Below are 26,421 nucleotides of genomic sequence, written 5' to 3' on the forward strand. Positions count from 1 at the left end.
TAGGGAGCCACCGTCAGCAGCGGCGGGCGGACTTGCATGGAGCTTGGTCCTGGCCAGGCACCTCACCCCGGCTGTCCTGGGCCCTTGAGGGTTGGATGGTCCCAGTCCCGCTCCAGGCAGACAGCCCGTCCTGTGCGTCCTGGCCCAGCCCCGGCCCAGCCCTGCCCGGCTGTGATGCCACCTGTGGGCCCTCCACTGAGGTGGGCAGACCGCTGTCCTGAGACCAGACCCCGCCTGTCCCAGCTGGCGTGGAGCCCGCAGGCTGAGCCCTCAGACACTCCTGAGGCTCAGCTGGGTGCGCCCTGGTCTCGCAGGGGCCTCGCTGACCTGCGGGCGGATGTGGCCAGGATGGCCCGGCGCCTGCACACGGCCTGCCTGAGCCTCGGCTCCAACCTGCGGCTGACGGCCGGCAGCGCGGCCGCTGCCCTGGAGCAGCAGCTGCGGGACAAGGTGCGGGAGGTGCTGCAGCTGCAGGGCCGCTGGGCTGCGGAGAAGGCGGCGCTCCAGGCCAGGTGTGCGGGTGCTCAGGGCTCTGGGTCTAGGGAGGCCCAAGGGTGGCCCGGGGTCAGAGAAGAAGCTGGCTCCTGGGAAGGAAAGACAATAAACCGTCAGAGGCACTCCAGTCACAGGGAGGGGCAGGGCACGACCAGGGCGGGCGGGGCCGAGGAAGCCTCGCCACGGGGCTGGCAAGCTAAGTCCCGGACATGGTGGGAGCTCGATGCTGAACTCGGGGTCTACACTGACCCCCGAGACAATGGGAGCCGCTGAAGTTTCTAGAGCAGGAGAGGGGCGTCTGACCGCAGTGGGGATCAGAGGTGGCCAACAGCACCACGGAGGAGGCAGACAGAGCCGGACTCCCAGGCACCCAGTGCCCTGGGCTCTGATCTTCACTCGGACGGCCCTGCCCAACCCCGCCGTCCCCAGACTCACAGAGCAGACACTGCTGGTGGAGAAGCTGACCAAGCAAAACGTGAGCAAGGAGAGAGCCATCTCTTCCCTGAGAATGGACGTGCAGAGACTGGTGCGTGGCTGGGAGAGGGCGGCTGGTGGGGGGGACCTGGGCCTCGCTGAGCAGCCTCCCCCACCCCCCATCACCCCAGGAGTCCCAGCATGGTGGCGGAGGCCCGACCACCCCGGGAGACTCAAGGGCAGAGGTGGAGACCCTGCGGCTCCTCTTGGACAGCATCACGCAGGTGCAGGCCCAGCTGGGTCCTTCCCACACAGCAGCAGATTGGCCGCAGGGCCCCCCCGCGGTTCAGGCTGGCCTTGGAGATGGTCTGGCAGGACCCGTGTGACCTCAGCCCTTAGCTCCATCCTCTCTGTTCCCTGAAGGTGGCCCAGGCAGACGCGGGGAGTGAGGAGCTGGCAAGGAGCAGTGGTGCTGAAGGCGAGGGGGTGCAAGGCCAACGGAGGAGCCCCCTGCACACTGGGTCCCTCCTGAGGGCTGAGTCCCCGGCCACCCTGGGCTCAGCACTGTGGGCTGTGCGGGCAGCCATTCAGAAGTGGCGGCAGCGGGAGCAGGTAGGCACAAAGCCTGCTAGACTGAGACGGGCCGCTACAGGCCTCCCGTGGCCCCCAGGAGGCTGACCCCCAGGAGGCTGACCCCAGGAGGCTGACCCCAGGAGGCTGAACCCCCAGGAGGCTGACCCCAGGAGGCTGACTCCAGGAGGCTGACCCCCAGGAGGCTGAACCCCCAGGAGGCTGACCCCCAGGAGGCTGACTCCAGGAGGCTGACTCCAGGAGGCTGACCCCCAGGAGGCTGACCCCCAGGAGGCTGACTCCAGGAGGCTGACTCCAGGAGGCTGACCCCCAGGAGGCTGAACCCCCAGGAGGCTGACCCCAGGAGGCTGACCCCAGGAGGCTGGCCCCCAGGAGGCTGAACCCCCAGGAGGCTGACCCCAGGAGGCTGAACCCCCAGGAAGCTGAACCCCCAGGAGGCTGACCCCAGGAGGCTGGCCCCCAGGAGGCTGACCCCCAGGCGCCTGGCCCTGCAGTGGGGCTCTGGTCGGAACTACGTCCTTTCTCTGGGAGCAGGGGCCCCGGCTGGCTTCTGTGTTCAGAGGCCTGGCCAGGACGCAGGGGTTCACCGCACCCCCACTCCCGGGCAGGAGCTGCGCCAGCAGCTGGAGTCATCCGAGGCGAGGGCCACAGGGCTCCAGGAGCAGCTGTCTGAGAGCCAGCGGGAGCTGCAGGCTTCGAGAAGCCTCCTGCAGGAGGAGCGCCAGGACCTCCTGGGCAAGCTGGAGGCACAGAGCCGGGAGGCGCAGTGGAACCGCGTGACAATCGAGCTCCTGGGGAGGTGAGGCTGGTGGGCAGGGCCACCTCCTCCACGAGGCCCTCCGGGAGAAGCTCCTGGGGAGGTGAGGCTGTTGGGCAGGGCCACCTCCTTCATGAGGCCCTCCGGGAGAAGCTCCTGGGGAGGGGAGGCTGGTGGGCAGGGTCACCTCCTCCACAAGGCCCTCCAGGAGCAAAAGTGAAAATGTCCAGATGGAGGCTGCCTCCCTCCCCTCTCCACCCCGAAGCCCTGCCTGCACTGAGCACCCCTCTTCCTGCCCTGGGCCCGTCTTGGCTGTGCCCAGGACTCACCTTCCCCAAGCCCAGGCTGAGCACGAGCCCTGCCCCTCGGCCCGCCTCCCAGACGCCCTTCTTGGGACCCTGCTGCCCCATTCCCATTGCCGAGAGTCTGAGCCATCCCTCACAGGTGGTCCACAGAACCCCAGTTCCCTGCCGGCCCTCCTGGGGCGTCCCATGGGTCTGGCGTCTCCTGGTGCACTTGGCCAGGAGGCTGTCTGGATGCTTCTGTGCACGTCTGACTGCCCCGGGGCAGGTGGTGGTGAGGGGCGGACAGAGAACCCTTGGCATCTGTAGCCCTGGGCTTCCCAGACCCACATGCTGCCTGAGCCAGAGTGTGGGGTGGGAGCGTGCTGGCAGCCCAGGAAGGCTTCCTGCAGGAGGCAGCCATGAGGGGCAGACCGACAGCCTCCCGTGCTTCCCCTCGCTCACCAGGGGGTCGGGCTTGCAGGTCCCTCGGGGCTCCCCCTTCTCTGGAGGGCCCCACAGTGCACTCAGTGCTGGGGCAGGGGGTCCAAGGGAAGATTAGACCCAGTCCTGCTCATGCACAGGCCGTGGGCAGAGACGGGAGTGCGCAGGTCTGGCCTGGCAGGAATGGGGGAGCCCGCGAGGTCTCGGGAGGGCCTTCCAGTAGGGACGATGGGTGGAGGTGGGGTGTGGGGCAGGCAGGCAGGCCCACCTCAGCCGGCCGAGGGGCAGCAGTCACGGGCAGCGGCCACGGGGGCTGTTCGCTGGGGCTCCCCCCTCTCACAAGTGGCTAGACCGCAGTGCCCTGGGGTCTGGGGGGCACAGGCCCAGCGGCCCCTCAACACAGGGATGAGAGGCTGAGCCAGGAGGCGTTTGGGAAGTGGGGCCTCAGGACTCGGTGCTTCGGGGCCCGGCTGGGTGGGGAACAGCTGAGATCCAGTCCTGGCTGGCGGGTGACCTGCAGAGGGGACCTTGGGTTCAGGTGGGGGTCAGCGGTGAGCTCGGCTCTGACGAGGGTGTGGGTCTCCAGGGTGGGCCATCAGGGTGGGTGAGCAGCACCTGGACATGGAGAGGCCCCTGGCAGGCCGGGGTTCCCTCCTTCCCACAGGGTCTCGCCAGACTGGCTGGGCTTCGCACACGGGGCAGAGGCCTGAGCTTAGGGATGCCCCGGGGTCAGGCCCCCCGGGGTTTACAGGCTCCCGCAAGGCCCACACCCGGGAGCCTGGACAGACCAGCTGGGGGTGGTCCGCACGTGTCCCTGAGCCGGGCCCCGAGCGGCCTCCGCGGCCCCCTTTCCCTGTTCAGCCCCCAGCTGCTGGGCAGAGGCGCGAATGTGCCCAGGACCCCCAGCCTCGGCCTCACCTGCTTCCAGAGGGAAGGCGGCCCTCGAGGAGGCTGTGGAGGAGCTGAGGGGGGAGGCGGCCATGTCCCAGGCCGAGACGCGGGGCCTGGAGGCCAGGAATGCAGAGCTGCAGAGGCGCCTCCAGCAGTGCGCGGAGCAGAAGGAGGCGCTGGAGCGGCAGGGCGAGCGCAGCAGGCGGGCGCTGGAGAGCAGGTGGGCCTCCCGGGGGCGCCACGGCCCCCAGGCCCCGCATTCCCTCACCCCTGGGACCAGCCTCATCAGGGGGCGCTAGTGAGACCGAAGGCCCCTCTCGCGCTGACCACCTCCCACCGCCACTCACAAACCCACCCCAAGTCCAGCCAGTGCCGGACCTCCCACCCCGGGCAAACCCACCCCAGTGCCTGGGCCCCGCCGGGGTGGGCCCCAGCGTGGCTGCCCTCTCCTGGCCCATGCTGTCACCCAGGTCTGGGCAGCGACTCCGGGCCTGCAGGGGACCCGTGCTCCTCCAGGGCCCCGGGCCTTGGGGGCAGCTGCAGGCGGTCACCCTGACTGTGGGCCCCACGAGGTGGCCCGGCTCTCGTCCTGAGGTGGCCTCATGCCCTCTGCCCTCTGTTTCCCGGTCTCAGTCAAGGGCGCCTGGAGCAGCTGGAGGGCACGGTCTCGGGGCTCAAGATGGAGCTGGTGTCAGCCCAGGAGGCGCTGGACTCAGCGCGGCTGCAGAGGGACATCCTGGAGAGCGAGAGGGAGGGTCTGCACGGCGCCCTGGCCCGGGTGCGCCCCCGGCCGCCCTTCCCCGCCCCTCTCCTCGCCGGCCTGGGCTCACAGGCCATCCCCTGGCTCCAGCCTCAGTGGTGTCCCCCTGCCGCCCCGCCTCACCCCATCCTCCCCGGCCCCAGCCTCAGGGTGGCCTCCTTGGTCCCGGACCAGTGTGCCTCAGCCCGTCCCCCTGAGTGCTGGCCATAGCTGCTCTTGGACGCCCCTCCCTCAGCTGCACGCTCGCCTCTCCTGGCTGCAGCCTTGGATCCAGGGGCCACCGTCTACCCCCGAGGCCTCGCCACTGCAGGACCGCTTCCAGGGCCCACCTGAGCTCCAGCTTGCACGCCTCCGTGATGCGCAGCTCACTCCCCACCCGCCGCGGCTCCCCTAGACCGAGAAGCCATCCCAGCTTCCCTGCCGGGTGACCTCTGCCCTCCCCGCCCTAGGCTGAGTCCAGCAAAGCTGACCTGGAACTGCTCGTGAGCCGGCTCAAGGCAGAGGGGGTGGAGCAGAGGGATTCCCTGGCCAAGATGGCTGCTGTGACGGAGGCGCTGGCTCAGGACAAATGCTCCCTGAACCACGCGGTCCTGCAGGTGAGACCAGGGCCCAGGGGGTGGACCTCCCCCAGGGCCCGAGTCCCCAGGGCAGCCGTAAGCCCTGGCCCAACCCCGGCCCCCCGAGCTCAGGGCTCCCCTTTCGCCCATCCTCCCCCCACCCCGTCTCCACTCCTGGACTTGGGGGCAAGGGTGCGTGGGGCCTGGGTCTGCACACGGACCACCCCCGTCCCTCCCCACACCCCCCACCCCGGCAGCTGGAGCAGGAGCGGGACCAGCTGCAGATGCAGCAGCAGACGCTGGTGCAGGGGCAGGCGGGCGCCCGGGAGCAGCTGCTGCAGGCCAAGCGGCAGGTGGAGCTCCTGCGGGCCGAGAGGAGGGGCCTACAGCAGGCCTGCCGGCAGCTGGAGGAGCGGCTGGAGCGGCTGGAGGGTCAGGCGGCCCGACTCCGGCGAGAACGGGCCCAGCTGCAGGAGCAGGTGGGCCAGGTGAGGGGGTCGTGGGGCTCCCAGTCCCCAGCCCCATCCGGCAGGGCTGCCCCTGCCTCTGGGGTGGACAGGCACACACGGATTTAGAAGCCACGCTGGCCCTCGGATGTCAGCGCCGGTGCTTTCTAACCTCAGGCTGCCCAACTTGGCTGATTCGAAGCCGGCTTCCCGGTGTGGGAGGCAGGGGATGGGGCAGCAGCACACAAAAAGGACGTCTATGTCGGGCCCGTCCCCAGCACCCGGGGGCCGGGTCCCCCCTGGTCAGAGGGTCGAAGGCCTCGGGCCCAGCAACACTCACACGCTGGAGGGAAAGGCCCCGCTGCCCCTCCGTCGTTTTCTCTGCCTCCTTCCTGGGCCACATCCACACAACAGAGCTGCCCAGTCACACGCTCACAGCCGCGTCTGTGCACCATTCCCAAATCTGCCGGCGTGCATCTTCCGTAGGGTGGTCACACTCGGTAGCACAAGACACCGCGGCACGTTTGCGTTCTCCTGACTCCAGCCTTGGCGGTGCTCGTGGAGACCCGTCCCTGCAAAGTCCTGGGCCCCCGGTGGCATTCAGACCTCATGGCCGGTCGCCTTCGGGACTCGGGCTAGCCTCTTCCTGTTTCTCCGACTCTGTCCTGTCCTTTCCCTGTTTGGTTGCCGCACCGTCACCTTCAGTGAAGCCAGTGTGCAGCTCAGGTGAGCCCTGGTGGGGCCCCCACCTGGTCAGGATGCAGGGTGTCTGCACCAGCCCAGCAAGCTCCCCGGTGGTGTGGCCACCCAGGCGTCCTCTGCCCTGGCCTCGCCAGCGTGGACCGGCTTCACCAGCTTTAGATGCCGTTGCACAGGGACTCGTGTTGTTAGCTGTGTCAGCAGCTCCTGGTTTTGACAGCATGGTAATACTCCGTCGTGTGGCTGAATTACATCTTTTGCCCATTTACCCACTGCTGGATTTCTAGGTTTCCAGTTTGGAGGTGGACAAGACTGCTACAGGCATGCCTGTACAAATCTATATGGATATTCTCGTTTCTCTCGAGTAAATACCTAATGGCGAGCTGGGGGGTCACTGGGTAGATGTTCTTGAACATTGTAAGAACCTGCCGAGCAGTTTTCCCAAGTGGTGGTATCATTTCACTTGCCGGCAGTGTGGGCGGCGTCCAGCTGCTGCTCAGCCTCGTCAGCGTTCGGCACCGTCCGTCTTGCCACTCTCTGTGTGTGGAGTTACACGCCTCTGCGGCTTCATTGGCCATTTTCTGATGATAAAAGGCATTAAGCACATTTTTTTTCATCTGCTTATTAAACGTTTGTGCACCTTATCTCGTCAAGTGTCTGTTCAGGTCTATCGTCTATTTTACCGGGTTTTCCCATTTTGGTTACGGGTTTCTAGTTCACACATCTTGGGTACAAACACTTTGTCAGACAGATGTCCTCACGTTTGTGTGATGTGTGTATACATTTTGTTGTCAACATTTTTGAAGGACAGGAAAGTTTAACTTTGGCAATATTCAGTTTAGCAAATTTTAAAAAAAATTTATGGTTGGTATTTTCTAGGTGTTGTCTGAGAAGTGTTTGCCCAGCCCAAGGACAAGAATATCCCGATGTGTTTTCCTCCAGGTCTTAGGTCTGTGATCCCCTTAAAGCTGCTTTTTCTGTACAGCAGAGGTTCTCACAGTGTGTTTTTCAGGCCAGCAGCCTCAGTCATCACTTGAGAACTTGCTTAACGTGCAGATTCTCAGCTGCCCTCCCCAAACCTGCTGAATCTGAAACTCTGTGGATGGGGCCAAAAATCTGGAGTTTAATCATCCCTGCCAGTGATTCTGATGGACATGAAGGTGTGGAAACTGTGGGTGTGTGGTGTGAAATAGGAACTGAGGTCCAATTATTGTTTACATTAATATCCAGTTGTTTCCACACCAATTTTTAAGACTTTCCTTTCCTTCTTGGATGATCTTGGCAACTTGTTAAAAATAAATTGATCGTGTGTGTGCGTGTGTGTGTGTGTGTGCGTGTGCATGCGTGTATGTGTGTCTGTGTGTGTGTGTGCATGCGTGTATGTGCCCTGATCATACTGTTGATCTGTGCAGACGGATCGATTTGTTCATGCTTTCGCCAAACCTGCTACAGTGCCCTGCGTTACTGTAGCCTTCTAATATCTTGTAATGAAGTAATGTTGAATTTGCCCATCTAATCCTTCTTTTCAAGATTGTTTGGTTATTTACATTTTAGAATCAGATTTGTCCATTTGACTGGGACTTTGTTGACTTTATAACCAGTCTGAGAAGAAAGGGCATCTGAACTGGCCCCAGCTGTCTGTCCGTGAGCGTGGTATCTCTCTCCGCTTTTTTCTTCACTTAATTCCTCTCAGTTGCGTTTTGCAGCTTTCAGTGCAGAGGCCTTACACATCTTTGATTAAATTAGTTCCTGGATTTGATATTATGCCTTGCTGTTACAATTTCATTTTTCTATGTCCATTACTAGCATATAGAAATATAATCTCATATATTAACTTTTGATCATGCAACCCTGAGAGATAGACTGATAAGTACCCGGATTTCACGTGTACATTATCATGCTGTCTGTGGATAACAGCAGTTTTACTTCCTTTCTGATCTCAGTGACTTTTGTCTCTTCTCTTAATTCACTGGCTAAAGACCTACAGAACAAAGTTGAGAAAAAGCAGTGAGAGTGGCCATCTTTCTGTTAATAGCAAACCCACCTGTGGGGAAAGAATTTCACCATTAAGTATGATGCAATATATAGGTTTTTCATGGATGCCTCTTATCAGACTGAGGAAGTTTTCTTTTATTCCTGGCATGCTGAGATTTTTTTTAAACTGTGAATGGATTTTGAATTCCATTAAATGTGTTCCCTGAGTCTGTTAAATGATCGTGTCGTTGTTCTTATTCTATTAAGCATCCAGTTCTATTGTGAAACTCTACGTTTTGCCATCCATCTTCTTGAACATGTTAATCACAGCTATTTTAAAGTCCGTGTTTGCTAACTTCAATATCTGGACAGCCAGATGGGCAGGGAGGCATGTGTGTCTATTTCATGTTACATGCGGCTTTTGGCCATGTGATCATACCTCTGACATGCCTGGTTGTGTTGAATAAAAGCTACGTATTAAATATAAAAAACTGTGGGAATAATTTGAGGATCTCGATGATGCTGGTCTTCTAGAGAATACTCACTTTTGGTTCCGGCAGGCAGTGGGGGTAGATCACTGTAGTTCATGATTGAGATGATTCGAGCCCGATCTTCACGTTCTGGAAAGTTAGAAGAGTGAACGTGTCAGTGGCTCGGCCTTGTCTGACTCTTTGCAACCCCGTGGATTGTAGCCCGCCAGGCTCCTCTGTCCATGGAATTCTCCAGGCAAGGATACTGGAGTGGGTAGTCATTCCCTTCTCCAGGGGACTTTCCCAACCTGGGGATGGAACCCGGGTCTCCTGCATTGCAGGCAGATTCTTTACCATCTGAGCCACCAGGGAAGCCAGGTTTGGGGGGAGTGTCTATTCTGCTTCACCACCACTACGAGGATGAAGCCCTCCTGTGATTACAACTGGAAACTTGGATGCTTATCAGGACCCTCTGCTCTGAGGTCTGTAAGCTCGAGTTCTTATACTCCTAAAGACACAGGACTGCTGGAAACTCTCCCTGGCTTCTCAGCTCCTCAGCCCAGACTTAAGTCAGCACACGCTCTAAGGAGAGAGGAGATGCTGAGTGGTGGCCTCACTCCCCTGCCTCGCTTCCCTCTGGGATTTTGGCTCCTTCGGTCTCGGCTGCCTGGACGGCTCTCTGAGCCCTATTCGGACTCCTGTGATAGGCTCTGTCCGGATCTCTGCGATGTCCTTGGGGGGGTGTTCGTCTGCAGCAATCTGACCTTCTGTCACCTTCTTTGCATTTCTGTGGAGTGTCTCCCAACCCTGGAAACGTGTGGCCCAACAAATGTTGCTGTTTAGATTGACAGCTGGGTCCCACTTGGCGGTGCTCAGTCCAGTCATTTCTCCATCACGGTTTCAGGACTGGAGGCCCCTCTGCTGTGAGAACACACATGCATGGGGGGTCCTCTACATCTCCTGGCCACGCTCCTCCTCCTCTCTTTCCTCTGTTGCTATTCTGAAGGAAACACTTTTTCCGAAGTCCTTCTTTTCCCTCGAGAGGCCCCTCGTAACCCTCCCACTCTCTCTGCTGGACTTTCCCCTCCTCCTCCTCTAGGTCACATGCAAGAAACAGGCCCTGGAGAAGCAGCTGGCCCAAAGCCTGCAGGACCAGGAGGCCCAGATGGCCGCTCTCCAGAGGGCCCTGCAGGAGAAGGAGGCTTTGTCTGAAGAGCGAGTCCAGCTGCTGGCCAAGCAGGAGGCCCTGGAGAAGCAAGGTCAGCTCATGGCCGAGGAGGCAGCCGATCTCAGGTACCTGGGGACCTACCGGCAAGTGTTCATGTGGCCTTGACCTCCAGGAGCCCACGTAGTGAGGATGGGCCGTCTCTCAGTGACTGTGGGGCAGGGCAAGTGTGTGTACAAGGGAGAGAGGCTATAAGTGAGGGGCGAACGCAGTGCCTGAGGGCTCAAGGAGCCCCTGGAAGGGGTACATGTACCTAGGACAGCCTTCCCGAGAGAGGGGGCTGCACTGGCCAGGTGGCAGGCAGCAGAAACCCATCTCAGACCAGCAGGAAGATGGGGAAAGTCTTGCTCACGGACCTGAGCAGCACCAGGTATGCATGGCTTCAGGCAAGGCTGGATCCAGGCGCTCCCATGGTGCCCTCAACTCCCTGCCTCTCCCCTGTCATTCTTGGGAAGGCTCAAGGTGAAAGCGGGCAAGATGGCCAGCAGACACAGAGCACCCTTCTCCCCATGAGTCCTGAGAGCTGCTGCCCACAGCCATCTTGAACCATTTGATGTCCTTGAGTTGATCCTGAGAGCCACAGGGCTCAGATGGGCAGTCTGGGGCCCTGTGCTTATTCCTGGAGCCTGGGTGGCAGCAGCTCAAGGGAGCCACGAGGCTGGGGGGAGTGGAGTGGTGGTAAACCCTGAAACCATCGGGGCCACTTCTAGGACAGCTGGGACAGACACTCATAGGCAAGAAGGGGTGCCTGTAGACTGTTGCCTGGTGAACTGAGCTGGCCTGTGACCTCTGACGACATCTACAGGCTCATGGCTTTCTGCACCTTGTGCCCGTCTAAGGAACATCCAAGTATTTTTGTAGAAAGAGTTCCTCCCAGAATTCCAGAACTAGAGGTTATAAGGAAATTTAGAGCCCGTGGTCCTTGAACTTCATCATGGAAGAAAGAGGGAAGACTCCCCTCCCAATGCAACTGTGGGCACAGACTGCAGCAGGAAGCCTGACGAGGTGTCTGTGGGTGGGCGGCAGCAGAGGGTCCCAGGCTCTGCCCCTGCCCCCCTCTCAGGCCCCACTGGCACTCAGGGCGGGGGTTGGGGGCCTCTTTCCTCCCGCCATCACTTACTGCCCAGCTCACAGGCCCTGGTCAGAGGATCCTCCCATGACTCACCCATGACCACTGGGCCCAGGGTCTCTGCATGTGGTGGTCCTGCAGACCCCAGACAGAATCACATGCCCACTAAACAGCGTTTCCCAGGGACCAGTCTGAGCCTCTGCTGACAAAGTGCTCAGGACGTGACTTGCTTCTCCTAATGAGTGAGGACCCTGGGTTTTGAGGTCGTCCAGACCCCAGTCCCAGGCCCTGACAAGGCTGCAGCGCCAGGGACCCCACTTAGTTCTCAGGCTTCAGTGAGATGGACTGGGTCCTCACCCGCACCCCCACACCCTTGCTGGTGGTACCAGCTGCCTTCCAGGAGGCGGGATGAGGGAGAGACTGGACTGGTTCTCAGAGTCTCTCCCTCTGGGTGACCATTCGGTGTCTGACCCACACAGGCCACGACCCCAGAGGGGACCAGGCAGGCACCTGGGAGAAAGTGGGTGTGAGGCGGACAGCCCTCCAGGCAGAGGACACAGGCGCATGGACGTGGGGAGTGGAGACTGCGTGGGAACTTAGAGGGTGGGGGCCGGGGCGGGTGTCAGAGGAGCGAGGCTCCTGGGCTCTGCAGACATCAGGGCGCCCTGGGAGGTGCTGACACACCCCACCCCGACACTAGAACAGGCCTGTGCAGGGCCCGAGGGCGGCTTTGGGGGCTGGATGGGCAGACTAGGCCAGGCCCTCTGTGGCCCGCAGCTCTTCCCAACCCGCCGGCCTGTTTGGGGCTGGGTGTGGGCTGTGTCTTCATGTGGCATCTGTGCTGAGTGGTTGTGGTGTGTCCTTGCTGTTTGGTCAGTGGATTTTTTTCGCCGCGCATCAGGGCAGGACACGGCACATAACCAGTAATACGAACGCGTGCTCACTGTCTGGCTGGTGACTGATGGACTCGCTGCCGGAGAGGCGGGACCTGCCATCACCCTCCCCAGAAGCGGGAGCTGCTGAGTCGCCGTGTTCATCCCAGGCATTTTCTGACTGGCCGTGTCTGTTCCCAGACGCAGAGGCAGCTTCACACTGGGGATGGTGCTGCGCGTGTTCTGAGCTGGAGGCTGCTTCTCAGAGCGGGCAGAGTTTCCTCACCGTCTTTAGCAGCAGACGAGATGCACTGGGGTTTCTGAAACGTTCTCGCATTGACGCTGAGTCTGATTCAGGCCCTGTGTGAGGCTTCTGGCAGTGTCCTGGACTGCACCATCGGTTCACGTGTATTTCTAAAGCGCTGACCCTAGAACTGGAGTTGGTAGTCCAAAGAAAGATATACACAGTTTATGCTTTAAAATTTCCTAGTCCCCCTCTGCCAAAGTGGCCCTTGCACCCCTGCCAACAAGATATAAGATCACTATTTTCAGCTTTGCTAATGTGATGCGTGATGGATGAAACAGCACAGGTGAAATCTGAACCCCCTTGAGGACTAGTGAGTTTCATATATTTGTTCACCGTTCTTGTTTTCTTTGTGAATAACAGCCATTATTCTCATTTTTCTGTAGGATAAGCCACTTTCTGTCATTGATTGGTAGGAGCTCTTCGTACACGATGGATATTAACTACAGTATATTTAGTGCAAATATCGTCTCTGAGTCTGTCCCCCATCTTTTGACTTGATTTGTGAAATCTTTTCTGCACAAAACTCTGCCTCCCTCTCTTTAAATGTATTCAGAACTGTCGGCCTCCTTATTTTTGTCTTCTGAGTTTTGTGCCTTGCTTAAGATTATAAAATTTCCTTCTGCACTTTTGTCTAGGGTTACAGTTCAGAGCTAGAGTTGCTCAGCTGTTACCCGTCTCGGTTTTGTATCTAACTTGTTAGCCCGCCTGTTTTCTACGTGGGCGCCAATCTGTTCTTAGAGATTTAAAATGAATGAGCTGTCCTCTGCTTGCCTTCGGATGGATAGCCCAGGCTTGGAGGACACCATCCTAGCAAATGGGCTCTGTGCTGCCCCTCGTCCAGCAGGGTCCTCTGCCGGTGTGGGTGACTTGCCTGTGGTGTGATGACTCTCCGCAGGGCCGAGAGGGATGCCCTGGAGAGCAGCCTCTTTGAGGCCCAACAGCTGGCGTCGCAGCTGCAGGCTCAGCAGGAGCAGCTGGAGGGAGAGGCCCGGAGCGCACGGCTGGCCCAGCAGGCCCTGCAAGGTGCTGCTGCGAGGGCTCCCTCCGCACCCCCTTCCCTGAGCTTGTCCCCTGGTGGGCGGCTCCCAGGCACTGAGCCCCAGTGGGGCCTGAACACGGCAGGGAGCTCACGTCTGAAGTCAGCCAAGAGCTCCTGCCACTGCCGTCTGCGACTGGCGGGCACCTGCCAGGCCTGGTGCCGGCCCAAGGCTCAGGATGGGTTCTGTCACAGGGCCACGTGGCAGCCCCTGCCCAACTCTATGCCCCTGCCTCTGCTCAGCCCACCCAGCCGTGCGGGCTGCCATCAAAGACATGCGCCTACTGAGTGGTTGGGGGGCTCTGTCCCACCAGCTTGCAGCCTCCCCAGAGCCAGGGGACCACGGGCGGCAGGGTGTCGGGGGCCGGGCCTCCCCGCGGGTCTGGATGGGCCTGTCCCTCGGCAGTGGAGCTGGAGCAGCTGCAGAGCGTCCGGGAGGCCCAGGAGACAAGGCTCCGGCAGCGGGCGGCACAGCAGGAGCGGGACGTGCAGCTGGCCCTGGAGAGCCGAGCACTGGCCCACCGCGAGGACCTCGCCCGGCTCCAGAGGGAGAAGGTCTGCCTTCCCGGGACCCCCGCCCCAGCCGCCTGGTCACTGCCCAGGGGTCTGCTGTGTCCACAGGGGCGGGGGGCCAGGAGACCAGTGGGCGGCAGGCGGGCCAAGGACCGCTCACAGCACGCCTGGATGCTCTGTCCCTCACAGAGGAGGCACCCCCAGGCGTCGGCTGACCTGCCGCGGTCTGAGGCCCGTCTTCACAGGGAGCTCCGTGCCCTCTGAGCCGTCCGCTGGTCCCGGCAGGCAGGCCCCATGTGGCACGTCCTTACACACCCTGCTGCCGGGGTGCCTGGTGCTCCCTGAGCTCAAGAACGCTCCCAGAGCTCCACAGCTCTGAGCTGTGACTGCGCCGTGGGGTGGCAGATGTGGGGGCCCAGAGCCCTCCACAGCTCCGGTCACTGCGGGAGACAAGGCCTGCGGCTGGCTGGCCAGGACAGTCCCCGGGCAGCCGTCCCGCCCCGGCACCCACCATCCTGCTCTCACTCAGGAGCGCGGAGGCCTGCTGCTCGCACGAGCTCTGACCTGTGCGTCTGCACACCTGTCCCTCTCCTTCGGCGCAGGAGACCCTGAGTCTGTCTCTGATGGAGGGAAAGGAAGCGGCAGCACGCCGGCTGAAGCAGGAGCAGGAGCTAGTGGCGAAGAACGCAAGCAGGAGGGAGGCGCTGAAGGAGGGGGTGCAGAGCCGAAGGCGTGAGCGAGACGAGCGCCTCCTGCAGCTGCAGCTCGAGAAGCAGCAGGTGACGGGGCCGTGAGGCGGGGGCCCCACGCACTCGCTGTGCCTGCTCGGACCCCAGAGTGCGCTGTGTGAGTCGCGGCACGCGCAGCCTTGCGCTCCCACCGCAGTCCTGGCAGACATCACCCTCCATTCAGTCCCTGCATCCATCTCTCCACCCACCCACCCATCTGTCCATCCGTCTGTCCAGCCATCCATCTGTGTATCCACCCACCTGTCTATCCAGACATTCACCCATCCGCCCATCAGTCCCCCTGCCCGCTGACAAATACACACACACACAGCTATACACACACATCTATACATGCACACATCTGTATACACACACACAGCTACACACACACATCTGTATACACACATACAGCTACACACACACACATCTATACACGCACACATCTATACACACACACACAGCTATACACACACACACCTATACACATTATAAAAGGTCAGTTTCCATTCCAATCCCAAGGAAGGACACTGCCAAAGAATGTTCAAACTACCTCACAATTGCACTCATTTCACATTGTCACAAGGTAATGCTCAAAATCCTTCAAGCCAGGCTTTGATAGTACGTGAACCAAGAACTTGCAGGTGTACAAGCTGGATTTAGAAAAGGTGGAGGAACCAGAGATCAAATTTCCAACATTTGTTGGATCTTAGAAAAAAAGAAAGAGAATTCCAGAAAAACATCTACTTCTGCTCCATTGACTTTGCTAAAGCCTTTGACTGTGGATCACAACCACTGTGGAAAATTCTTCAAAAGATGGGAATACCAGACCACCTTACCTGCCTCCTGAGAAACCTGTATGCAGGTCAAGAAGCAACAGTTCAAACTGGACATGGAACAACAGAATGGGTCAAAATTGAGAAAGGAGTATGTCAAGGCTGTATATTGTCACCCTGCTTATTTAATGTATATACAGAGTACGTCATGAGTAATGGATGAAGCACAAGCTGGAATCAAGATTGCCAGGAGAAATATCAATAACCTCAGATATGCAGATGTCATCACCCTGATGGCAGAAAGTGAAGAGAAACTAAAGAGCCTCTTGATACAGGCGAAAGAGGAGCATGAAGAAGCTGGCTTAAAGCTCAATATTCAAAAAACGAAGATCATAGCATCCGGTCCCATCACTTCATGGCAAATAGATGGAGAAAAACTGGAAACAGTGTCAGACTTTATTTTCTTGGGCTCCAAAGTCACTGCAGATGGTGACTGCAGCCATGAAATTCAAAGACGCTTCCTTCTTGGAAGAAGTTATGACCAACCTAGACAGCATACTAAAAAGCAGAGACAGCACTTTGGCAACAAAAGTCCATCTAGTCAGAGCTGTGGTTTTTTCCAGTGGTCAAGCTCGGATGTGAGAGTTGGGCCATAAGGAAGGCTGAGTGCCAAATAACTGATACTTTTGAACAGTGGTGTTGGAGAAGACTCTTGAGAATCCCTTGGACTGCAAGGAGATCCAACCAGTCCATTCTGAAGGAGATCAACCCTGAATATTCATTGGAGGGACTGATGCTGGAAGCTGAAGTTCCAGTACTTTGGCCACCTGATGCGAAGAGCCAACCCATTGGAAAAGACCCTGATGCTGGGAAAGGTTGAAGGCAGGGGCAGAAGAGGGCAACAGAGGATGAGATGGTTAGATGGCATTACTGACTCGGCGGACATGAGTTGAGCAAAGTCCAGGAGACAGTGAGTGACAGGGAAGCCTGGCGGGCTACAGTTCATGGGGCCGGAAGGAGTTGGACACAACTTAGTGACTGAACAACAGGAACATTTGCACACTTACGCACGCACTGTTGCACTGTCTCCACCCACTTGTCCATCACCCGTCCATCCACTTGAATGCTCATCCTTTACTCACACAGCCAGCCATCTACCCACATATCTGGCCATCTGTTAACACACCCAACTGTCCAGCCACACACTTGACCATCAATCTGTCCATCAGTTTGCCTAGATGCCCATCCAGCTATCCACACACATGACTGTCTGGACTACCCATCCGCTCTGTCAGCCACCATGCACTCACTCACTCGGCCACTCATCCATCAGCCACTTGCAGACCCTTCCCTCTGTCCACACTCTCAGCGGCCACCCACAGCCACTGTCCATCCGTGCATCTGGTGATCCTTCAGTCTGTCTGATCAGCCAGCCGGTCATCCGTCAGGGTGTTCATCCAACCAGCCTCTAAGCAGACACTGGCCATGTGGACGCTGCCCACTGAGACCAGGCTCTTCCAGTATTCCATGCCATCCTGAAGCACGCACCGCTGAGTGGGTGGAATAGACAAGTAAACACCTACATGTGGCTTATCGCACTGTGACAGGACTCTCAGGTGTTAGTAGAAACTACGAATTGCAATGGAAGAGTTACAGTGGCAGGAAGAACCGAGGTTTGCTGTCAGACTCTTCTGCATCGCTGGTTTCATCCTCACAACACTGAGAGGGACACCCTGTTTCAGGGCCCCCTTGATTGGTGGGAAACAGATTCGCAGACGGTGAATGACTTGCCCGGACTGGCTCCATGCACCTGCTGGGCACCGAGGCCCGTGTCCTCTGCTGTTCCGCTCTCCTGCATCCGGGGAGGGAGGAAGCAAGCATTTGCAGGGTGGCGGCATTTCAAGGGTGGGGGGGCAAGGAAGACCTGGAGGCATCCTACGAACATCCAGGGATGGTGTGAGACTCTGGGCAAACCCCTCAGCTTCTGCTGCCCCCGAGTGGCCCACAGAAATCCGGGAAGCACGACTCTCGCAGTTACGTTTTGCTGTAAAGGATGTAGGTCAGGACGAGTCTGGTGCAGAGACCCAGGGAAGGGCCATCTCTCCGCAGTCAGGGCAGGTCACCTGCTGGCAAATCAGGATGTTCAAACCCGCAAGTTCAGGGTTCTGTTGGGGTTGCCTTGCGTGGGTGTGACCAGCCTCCTCCCTGAGCTGGGCGGGAGCCTCTCTGTGGCTCCCCGATCACAAGCTCAGGTGTGGTCTCAGGGTGGGTCCAAAATGGACGCCCCTCACTGGAGACACTCAGGTTTTCAGGGTCCCCCAGCTGTGCGCAGACCGGCAGGTGGGCGCCGACGCTGCTGTGCCCACCTCTGTGGCACAGGCAGCACCCCTGGCCCATCTCTTTGAGGGATCACCAACCAGATGGGTCCTTCCACACTGAGCTCAGAGCCACATGGTCTTTTTTTTTTTTAACACCAAAAGCACTTTGTATTGGGATGTAGCCGATTAACAGTGTTGTAGTTCCAGTGAATAGCACAGGGACCCAGTCATACATATACATGTATCCGTTCTCGCCTAGACCCCCTCCCACCAGATGGACCTTTTCCACAGCTGATGACACCCCGGGGGGCACAGGGACCCCTCCCTTCCTTCTGCTGGCCTCCCTTTGGTGGCAGTTCTGCGGCTGTTATCAGTAATGCTAGAAATAATCATTGGAGACCCCGAGAACAGGGCATCCCACCCACGCTTATACACACACACCTCCAGGCTGCCCTCCCGTGCCATCCTGAAGTGCACACTGTTGAGTGTCTGGAACAGATAAGTAAACACCTACATGTGGGTTATCACACTGTGACAGGACTCTCAGGGGTCCCGATGGGGCACCCTGGGCGAGGACGAGGGGGGCGCAGGCGGGACCCGCCCCTCGGGACTCACCCGCCTCCGAGGGGCCCCCTGCTCCTAGAGCCCACTGTCCTGGTGTTGGGACCACGGCTCCCAGCACCCCGCTGATCCCCCCGTCAGAGCCCCCAGCCTGCTCAGGAGCGCCCCACCCCGTCACGCAGGCCCTGCTTCTACGAGATGCGGAGCTGAGCCGGCTGCGGAGGGAGCTGCAGCTGGTGCGGCGGGAGGCCCAGGGCCAGCAGGAGCGAGCTGAGGTGAGCCCCCTCGGGCCAGAGCCGGACGCCTGGCCTGGCCGCCCACATGGCTCAGCGGGTGCAGCGGACCCCAGAGGCACCCGCTCCCTGCCTGGTCCCGGGGGGGTCTCCCCTCCACCCCACCCCAGCCACCTGAACCTCAGTTTCCCCCAGATGACTCAGGCTTCCTGCTGGGGAGGACAGTGTCTCCATGGGACAAAAAGGCGATGGAGCGGGATGGGGTGGGGAGCACAGGGTGGACGGGGCGGGAGGACGGGCAGGCCCCACGCCCTTGCAGAAGCCGCGGAGGGGAGGGCCTGACACCAGCAAGAGGGGGGACAGAGCCCAGGTCTGTGCCGCCAGCCCCACTGCCATGCTGAGGCACCGGGCTGCCAGAGGCTCAGAGGCCTCGGCTGACTCTCTGGAGAGTCCCCTCCCAGAGGAGAAGCGCAGCCGGGGAGGCCGCGTTGGACCTGAGGCAGAGGCTGCCCGGGAAAGACCCAGCAGAGAATTCTGAGCAGGGCGGGAGGGGGCATCCAAGGGGCCAGGAGACCCCAGCAGGCAGCCGCCCGCCTGGGCCAGCGGACGGAGGCCCACAGGGCAGGAGGCCACTGCGGGCAGCCAGCTGGCCACCTGGGGCCCCAAGTCCTCCTCAGGAGTCCATGTCTCAGGGTGGGGCAGGGCCCTATGCCCTGGGCCCTATGCCCCCAGCCCACGGGCCCATTTATGAAGTGTGGGTGCCGCAGACACCAGGGCTGCTCTGGAGGAGGGGTCAGAGCGGGGTGGCAGGACCCGGGGAAGGGCTCAGGGCAGCTGGTGTGGTCAGGCAGGACCCCAGGGGGCTGGCAGGGAGCAGAAAGGAGGGGCGGGGATGATGGCTCAGGGCAGGGGTCCGGGACAGAACCCCTGCAAGGGTCAGGGCTGGTCACACTCCCCTCAAGGCACTCACTTGGTGCAGCCGGGCCAGCACCCTGTCCCCTCTGCCTCCTGCCTCTGTCCTCCCGGGCTGGCCACCTGCCTTCCCCACTGGCGTCCAGTGCGTCCCCAGCCCCAGGGGCGCAGGGTTGGATGCTCCTCTGTTGGTGCACGACTCAACGAATCGGGAAATGAGTGAGTGGATGGCCCGTGGGCTGCAGGGTCAAGCCCAGAGCTAACCCCATGAGCAGGGCTGTGCTCGGGACCTTCCCACAAGAGGCAGAGCGGACATGCCTCCTGACCCAGGGCTGGCAGCCCGGAAGACAGAACCTGGGGAGGCCGTGCAGTTCTCTCCAACCTACCGGACTGTGGGGGGAGGGGCACTGGGCGGGGGCATTGGGTGGGGGAGGGATGCTGGGAGGGGGAGGGGCGCTGAGCCAGGGAGGGGCGCTGGGCTGGGAGGTGTGCATGCAGGGGGCCTGCTGGGTGGAGGGGAGAGGGGCGCTGGGCTGGGAGGAGGAGTGTTGCAATCAAGAGTTGGCTGCCAGGGTGTTTCTTCACCCCCTGCTGCCTGACGTGGGACCCAGATTCCCGGGTCACTGAGCAGAGCAGCTCCTGGCACCCGGGAAAGTCTTGCCCAAGAGCGTCTCTCCCGGGAGACCCCGCCCTGCTCGGTCCCACTCCTGAAGCCAGATGGCCCTTCCGTGGGCACAGCTGGGAGGGCTGTAGAAGCTCCCTGGGGTTGGGGGCTTGTTTCCCCAACTTCTGCCCAGCTGCTCCTTCGGCCCACCCTGTGGTCAGGGGGCCAGAAAAGACCCCCAAGACCCAGGAGCTGAAGCCCGGCTATCAGGGTTCCCCGGGAGCCTTCCCTCGAGCTGACTGGGGTGGGGGCGCCTGCCAACCCAACTCTTCTGGGAGCTCATAAAAGGTTCTTTCGCCACCTCGGCCTGGAAATTAAAATCCACTGGAGGGGAAGGGTGGGAAGAAGAGGCAGCCAGAGAACACCAGTTTTGGTGACCTGTGAGCAGGCCCCCGCGTGGAGGGGCTCCCGGCCATGCCCTGCGGCCCAGCATCGCAGGGGCCACCCCTCCCCACCGGGCAGCACCGAGCGCCCGCTGCAGCCTCCCTGGGGCCACCCTGGGGGCACAGCCAGGCCTGACCGTCCCAGGTGCACTTCTCACTGCAGAGGGGCAGCTGGGGGTGCAGGCGGCACTGGCAGGGCTCCTTGCCCGAGAGCGGGGGCACGGCCTGATGGAGCGCCCCCCGCCGAGCGGCCTGCAGACCCAGGGGTCCTGGGGGTCACCCCCCCGAGCCCCAGTGGTGGCGGCAGCAGGGCCCCAGGCGGGGGAGGCTGGGCTGGGCCTGGGCTCAGGGCGAGCAGGCGGCGCCCCAAGCATGACAGTAGGGGCTTCAAGCAGCGGGACGCTCTTGCTCAGCAGAGGGAGCACCTCAGGCTGGGACCCCAGGAGAACAGTCAGGCCAAGCCAGGCCCTTCCCAAAGGGTGTCCAAGCTCGGGGCCTGGCCACGGGGTCTGAACCAGGACAACCCTGCTGAACCCCCCAAACCCTTCCCAGGCATGTCACGGGTGCTTACGCACTGAGAGCCGGGTAGACGCTGGGCGTCCCCCATGCCACGGCCTGCTTGGAAGTTCGGGAGCGGTCGGCTCTTCCGTGGGATCCACATGGGGCCTCTGCCCATCCCCTGCGCCCCCGCGCCCTTCACCGCTGTGACCCCTCAGGACCCAGCACCGGGTCAGCCAGAGCGGCAAGCCTGCCTCGCGGCGCCTGAGTGAGCCGTCCAGCTGGCCCAGGACGGTGTGCAGGGGCCCAAGCGGACTGCCCGCTGCCCCCACCTGGGGCGGCCCCTTGACCCCCCACCGCTTGCTGTGCCCCCCCCCCAGGCCACCGTCAGTGCCGTGGCCGCAGAGCTGAAGGCCCTGCAGGCCCAGTTTGAGGACGCCATCTCTGCCCACCAGACGGAGGCCAGGGCCCTGCGCGAGACGCTCCGGGAGCTGGCGGCCCAGCGGAGCAGCGCAGGGAGAGAGGTGAGGGGCAGCACGGGGGCTCCCACGGGCACCAAGGACCCCAGCCAGGGGCCACGTCCAACCAGCAGTGGAGAGACCCTGGGCGAGGGGCGCTGCCCACCCCGGACACGGCCCTGGGGTCGGGGCTAGAGGTGTGCTTTGGGGCAGCCGTGTGCCACCCCACCAAGGCCCTGAGGCCAGCTACAGGCTCCAGGAGCCGGGTGAGGTGTCCTGGAGGGGCCCGGCCAGGAGAGGCCCCAGGCAGGCGAGCGGGCGGGTGAGCGGGCTCAGCAGGCAGATCAGGGAGGTGTTGTCGAAGGGGCTCTGACAGGCCCGGGGACGCCTGGAGGGGGGAGGGCAGGAGGGCACGGGGTGGGGAGGGGCCGCGGGGCCCGCGACCTCATGCACTCCCGGGCCGGGTGCCAAGGCTGGCAGGGGCGCAGCGAGCGAGGAGAGGGGCTGGGCCCGCCGCCGGCACCCCGAGTGGGGCCGCCAGAGGAAGAGAGCGTGATTTAACATGACAGCATGTTTACTTTGGCCCCAAAGAGAAAGGTCTCTTTTCAACAGATTTCGAAGTCAGGCCTGGTCAGCGACCACACGGGGAAGCAGAGGGAGGCTTTAACACGGGGGGCAACGGGGGGAGGAGCGGGGAGGCTGGGCACATCTGTGCTGGGGGTAAAGGGGCAGAGCACGGCCTCGTGGGAAGTTTGGGTTCCTCGATCGCCGCCCCCAGAAAGGAGAGGGGCCCCAGGAAGGGGCTGGGGTGATGGGGAGGCTGAAGTGGGTAAGGGGGCAAGGGGAACAATGGCAGAGAGAGGGAGCCCGGAGAGCCCTCCCAGGCGCCAGGCTGGCCCAGAGTCACCATGGAAACGATAGCGTTTCACAGCCTTTAAACTGGAGGGACATCCAGGCCTCGGGCAGCCCTGCTTGAGGTCCACACATGTGTGCGTGTGTGCACGTGTGTCTGCACGAATGTGTGGGTGTGCGTGCATGTGTGTGTGCGTGCATGCGTGTCTGTGTGTGTGCGTGCATGCACCCACCACACAGCTCATATGCAGTGCATACACCTCCATGCATGTAGAGACCACACTCCAATGCAGAGGGACACAGTGAGTGCACATACACACACTCACACATGCAAACACATATGGGCGGCACACACGGCTCCATGCACACTCATGCGCACATGCATCACACGTGTGGGTGAACACAAGCACGCATGTCTGCACATAGATGTGTGTGGATGCACACGCCACATGCTTGCACATGCTACGTGCACACATGCACGTGTGCTCACACGCAGGCCCGGGGCCCGCACAGCCTCTCCCCTGCTTTCCCGCCTCCATGCAGAGCCCTCGGGTCACCTCCCTGCAGGAGATTTCAAAAGAGGCTGTTTATACAATTTCTAGTAAAGAAATAATTATTATAATCACATTAAGCGATTTGGCTGTAAAATTCCTGTAAAAGGGATGGTTGTTCTCATGAGGTGGGGGGAGGGGGGTCCCCCGCATTTGTTTTGCTTGTTTTCATCTCCTCAGCCCTGGGAAATGAAAACAGCTTTTTATGATGGATAGGCCCTCTCGCTGGTCCCTGACCTTCAGGGTGGATTTCTGCTGAGCTGGCGGAAAACGCTGCTCACGGTTGTGGCTCCCACATGTGGGGGGCGGGAGGGGAGTGGAGAGCGGCCCTTCCCAAAAACAGAACAACAAGAACTGTGGGCGGACGCGGGAGCCAGCGGGCCAGAGACCCGGCGAGAGCCCCACTGCAGCAACCACAGAGTGGGGCTCGCTTCTAGCAGGCCAGCGCCGGACACCACTCAGTTTGTGTGGCTCCCCTGCAGGCTTCCTCCATCTCTGCCTGCAGGGATCGGGGGACATGCCTTCTCCAGGGCTCCCTGGTCAGAGGGAGACCCAAGGTCCTGGCCAAGCCTCGGCGAGCCCCCACCCCATAGTCCCTGCATCCAGGATGGTCTGCCCCTTCCCGGGGTCTGCACTCCCCTCCAGAGCCCCCCAGCAGGGGCTGAGCCCAGGGTCTGCAGGCAACCTGTGTCCCAGGGCAGTTTGGACCACTGATCCCCACCTGCAGTTCAGCTGAGCTCTCAGACTCACAAAACCACTGACTTCCCAGGCCCTGCCTGGAAGCTGTGGGTGAGGAGGCCCCAGTTGTGGGGTGATACAGAGCCCAGTTCCGGCGTGGCGAGTGCCCTTCTCCGGGGCCAGCACAGGTCTGGCAGGGAACGAGGACACACCCGCCCCGTCTCCCATCTTGCTCGGCACATGGAGGCCCAGAGCAGCCTGAGGCCCCCACTTGCTCCACAGCCTGCCCTGGGGTCTGAGGCCCTCCATGCCGGGGTGGGCCCCGACCCCTGCTCCTGCGACAGCCACAGCCTGGCCCCGGCAGCTCTGCTGCAGCCGGAGAGCCATCAAGGAGGCTGCCTGGAGACGGCCCTGCCCACGCCGCACCCCTCCCCTGAACTGTCCCTCCACTCCCCACGCCTCCCAGTCCGCCATCTCTCCAGGGTCCCATCTCTCCACGGCCCCGTCTCTCCAGGGTCCCGTCCGTCCACGCCCCGTCTCTCCACTTCCCCTTCACCAGGTGGGAGCTGAGGCCACAGACAGGGGGCAGGGTTCCGGAGTCTGGGGCATGAGGCGTCTGTCCACACCGAGGCGGGCAGGCCAGGGCCCCACATCCTCACTGAAGGACAAGAGTGGGCCTGAGGGACAGCAGGTGGGGACAATGCAGATGGTGGGCAGAGCTATGCCCCTCACAGGCCCTGCTGGCCAGTGACCACGTCCCAGGCGTGCGGGGAGGGCGCCTAGTGGCGCTCCAGGATCAGAAGGGGCCGGGGTGTTCCCTGCTGGGGTCTGGGATGGGCCCCCAGGAGCTGCCCTGCAGCTTCAGTGGGCTGGGCAAGGCCAGGCCTCCTGCTTCTTCAAGGCTGGAGGGCCCGAGGCCGGGGACACTGCTGAGGCCAGAGCCCGGCCCGTGGCCCTCCACCGCCCCTAGAGCCACCCGCTCCCCCTCAGGCCGAGACGCTGCGGGCGCAGCTGGACGAGGCCCGTGAGGCACTGGCCGCGCTGCGCCAGGAGCTGCAGGGCAGCGAGGAGACCCAGGAGGGCCTGCAAAGGGAGGCTCGGGACGCCCGCAGGGTGCTGGCCGACACGGCCCATGAGAAGGACGCACTGCGGGATTCCAACACCGAGCTGCGGGCCGCCCTCCGCCGGGCTGAGCAGGAGAAGGCCAGGTAGGGTGGCGCCCAGGAGCAGCTCCCGCCAGCTCAGCCTGGTTAGGCCCCAGGGGCAGGGCGGTGGGACACAGGGTATCCTATAGGGTGGGGCCCGACAATTGTGCAGAGGGCCCACCAGGCAGGCCTGCGGTGCCAGCCGCCCACCCAGACAGTCCGCAGTGCAGGCCTGGGATGGGGAGGCTGGGACATCCCGGGCCCGTCTGCATCCTCGAGAAGTCCCGTCCAGTAGGCGAGACAGGCCCTGAGCAGCCAGGAAGGAGACGGCCAAGGGCTGGGGAGCGAAGGAGGCCTCCCAGGGGCAGGACGCCCGGCCTGCGAGTGCTGTGGCCTTCACAGGGAGCCTCAGAGGGGCAATGGAGAGGGGGCTGAGACTTGGGGAGGGGGGTGGCTGAGACCAGGGGAGGGGGGGCCAAACCCGGGGACAGGGAGTGAGACCTGGGGAGAGGGTGTAACCTGGAGAGGGAGGCTGAGACCTGGGGAGGGGGTGTAACCTGGGGATGGGGGTGACACCCGGAGACAGGGAGTGAGACATGGGGAGAGGGTGTAACCTGGAGAGGGAGGCTGAGACCTGGGGAGAAGAGAAGCTGAGACCCGGGGAAGGAGAACTGAGGTCAGAGAAGGGAGCTGAGACCTGGGGGGATGAGACCTGGGTGGGGGGAGCTGAGACCTGAGACCTGAGGGGGGTCTGAGACCCAGGGAGGGGCTGAGACATGGCCATGGCGAGCGCCCTGGCCATCGCCGAGTCTGACCCAGACAGCGCATGCCCTCAGAGGCTGGGCTTCGGGAGGCTAGGATCGCAGGTAGGGAGATGGTGGCCTGCTGGTCTCCATGATGGTCCCCGGGGGTGCCGGAGCCCCCCGTGCTCCCCAGCCTGAGCCCGCCCGCACCCCTCCACTCAGCTTCAAGCGCTCCACGGAGGAGAGGGAGCAGAAGGTCCTGGTCCTGGAGGAGGCCTGGGCAGCGGCCCAGAAGCAGGCTGGTGAGCTGTGGGCCGGCCTGCGGGAGGCGGAACGGGTGGCCGTGGACACCCAGCGGCAGCTCCAGGAGCTACGCAGACAGGTGAGGGTGCCGCCCTGGGCCCCCGCCCCAGGAGCAGCCCCATCCCCGCCTCCAGGCCCCCAGGGCACTGTCTCCAGGCTGGGAGCCGCAGCTGCAGTGCCCTGCTCACACCCACAGGGCCCAGGTTGGGCCTGCCAGCGAGACACAAGGGCATGCCCCAAGCTCCCTGGCTTATAACCATCTCCCTGACACCCATGGAGCCTGGGAGCCAGGAATCCAGCCGGGGTCAGCACGGCTCTGCTCTGCAAGGACCACACTGAGGAGATCCGGCCACACGGGGCGGGGGGACAGACGGTGGGGTTCTCCCGACGCACCTTCCCCGTACCCGGTGCCTGACGCTGGCTGTGGGGGTTCAGCCAGGTGGTGCCCACACCCCCAGGTGGCCTGGGCTACTCCCATCATGCCGCCTCCGAGCTCAGGGTGAACAGAGGGGCACCACTTCATTCACCAGCCTTGGCTTCTGAGGCCGCGGCCACTGACACGACCACCTTGGTCTCAAGCTCACCCCAGGGGATCCTAGAGCCCCCCTTGTGTGGGAGGGCTGCCAAGTGCACGCACACACTTTTTTCAGCTTTCTACAGACACGGCGGTTGGTGAAACGCCCACTGTAGGGACAGGCACGAGCACACTCCTTGCTCACGTGGCCTGTACACCAGGCAGCATCCACATCTCTGGGCTCCTCAGGGTTCCAGCCCCAAGACGGGAGGCCCCAGCAGAGGCTGGGGAGTGGCTAAACTGGTC

At 61.8% G+C, this 26,421-nt stretch overlaps 1 protein-coding gene across 1 annotated transcript in view; it reads left to right on the forward strand.

Annotated features, from left to right (window-relative positions):
* CROCC2 (ciliary rootlet coiled-coil, rootletin family member 2) overlaps nt 1-26,421 on the forward strand; it is a 64,420-nt gene that overhangs the window by 20,484 nt on the left and 17,515 nt on the right. Inside the window, exons 7-22 of the mRNA XM_040231964.1 lie at nt 315-512; nt 925-1,021; nt 1,333-1,521; nt 2,109-2,299; nt 3,911-4,093; nt 4,507-4,651; nt 5,083-5,229; nt 5,448-5,678; nt 9,879-10,072; nt 13,148-13,275; nt 13,695-13,843; nt 14,404-14,580; nt 18,364-18,456; nt 21,252-21,395; nt 24,401-24,618; nt 25,521-25,680. Coding sequence (XP_040087898.1) covers nt 315-512; nt 925-1,021; nt 1,333-1,521; nt 2,109-2,299; nt 3,911-4,093; nt 4,507-4,651; nt 5,083-5,229; nt 5,448-5,678; nt 9,879-10,072; nt 13,148-13,275; nt 13,695-13,843; nt 14,404-14,580; nt 18,364-18,456; nt 21,252-21,395; nt 24,401-24,618; nt 25,521-25,680 — 2,644 coding nt within the window. The remainder of the gene's footprint in view (nt 1-314; nt 513-924; nt 1,022-1,332; nt 1,522-2,108; nt 2,300-3,910; nt 4,094-4,506; nt 4,652-5,082; nt 5,230-5,447; nt 5,679-9,878; nt 10,073-13,147; nt 13,276-13,694; nt 13,844-14,403; nt 14,581-18,363; nt 18,457-21,251; nt 21,396-24,400; nt 24,619-25,520; nt 25,681-26,421) is intronic.

This window comes from Oryx dammah, unplaced genomic scaffold, assembly GCF_014754425.2.
Source record: "Oryx dammah isolate SB20612 unplaced genomic scaffold, SCBI_Odam_1.1 HiC_scaffold_28, whole genome shotgun sequence".
NCBI classification, from domain to species: domain Eukaryota; kingdom Metazoa; phylum Chordata; class Mammalia; order Artiodactyla; family Bovidae; genus Oryx; species Oryx dammah.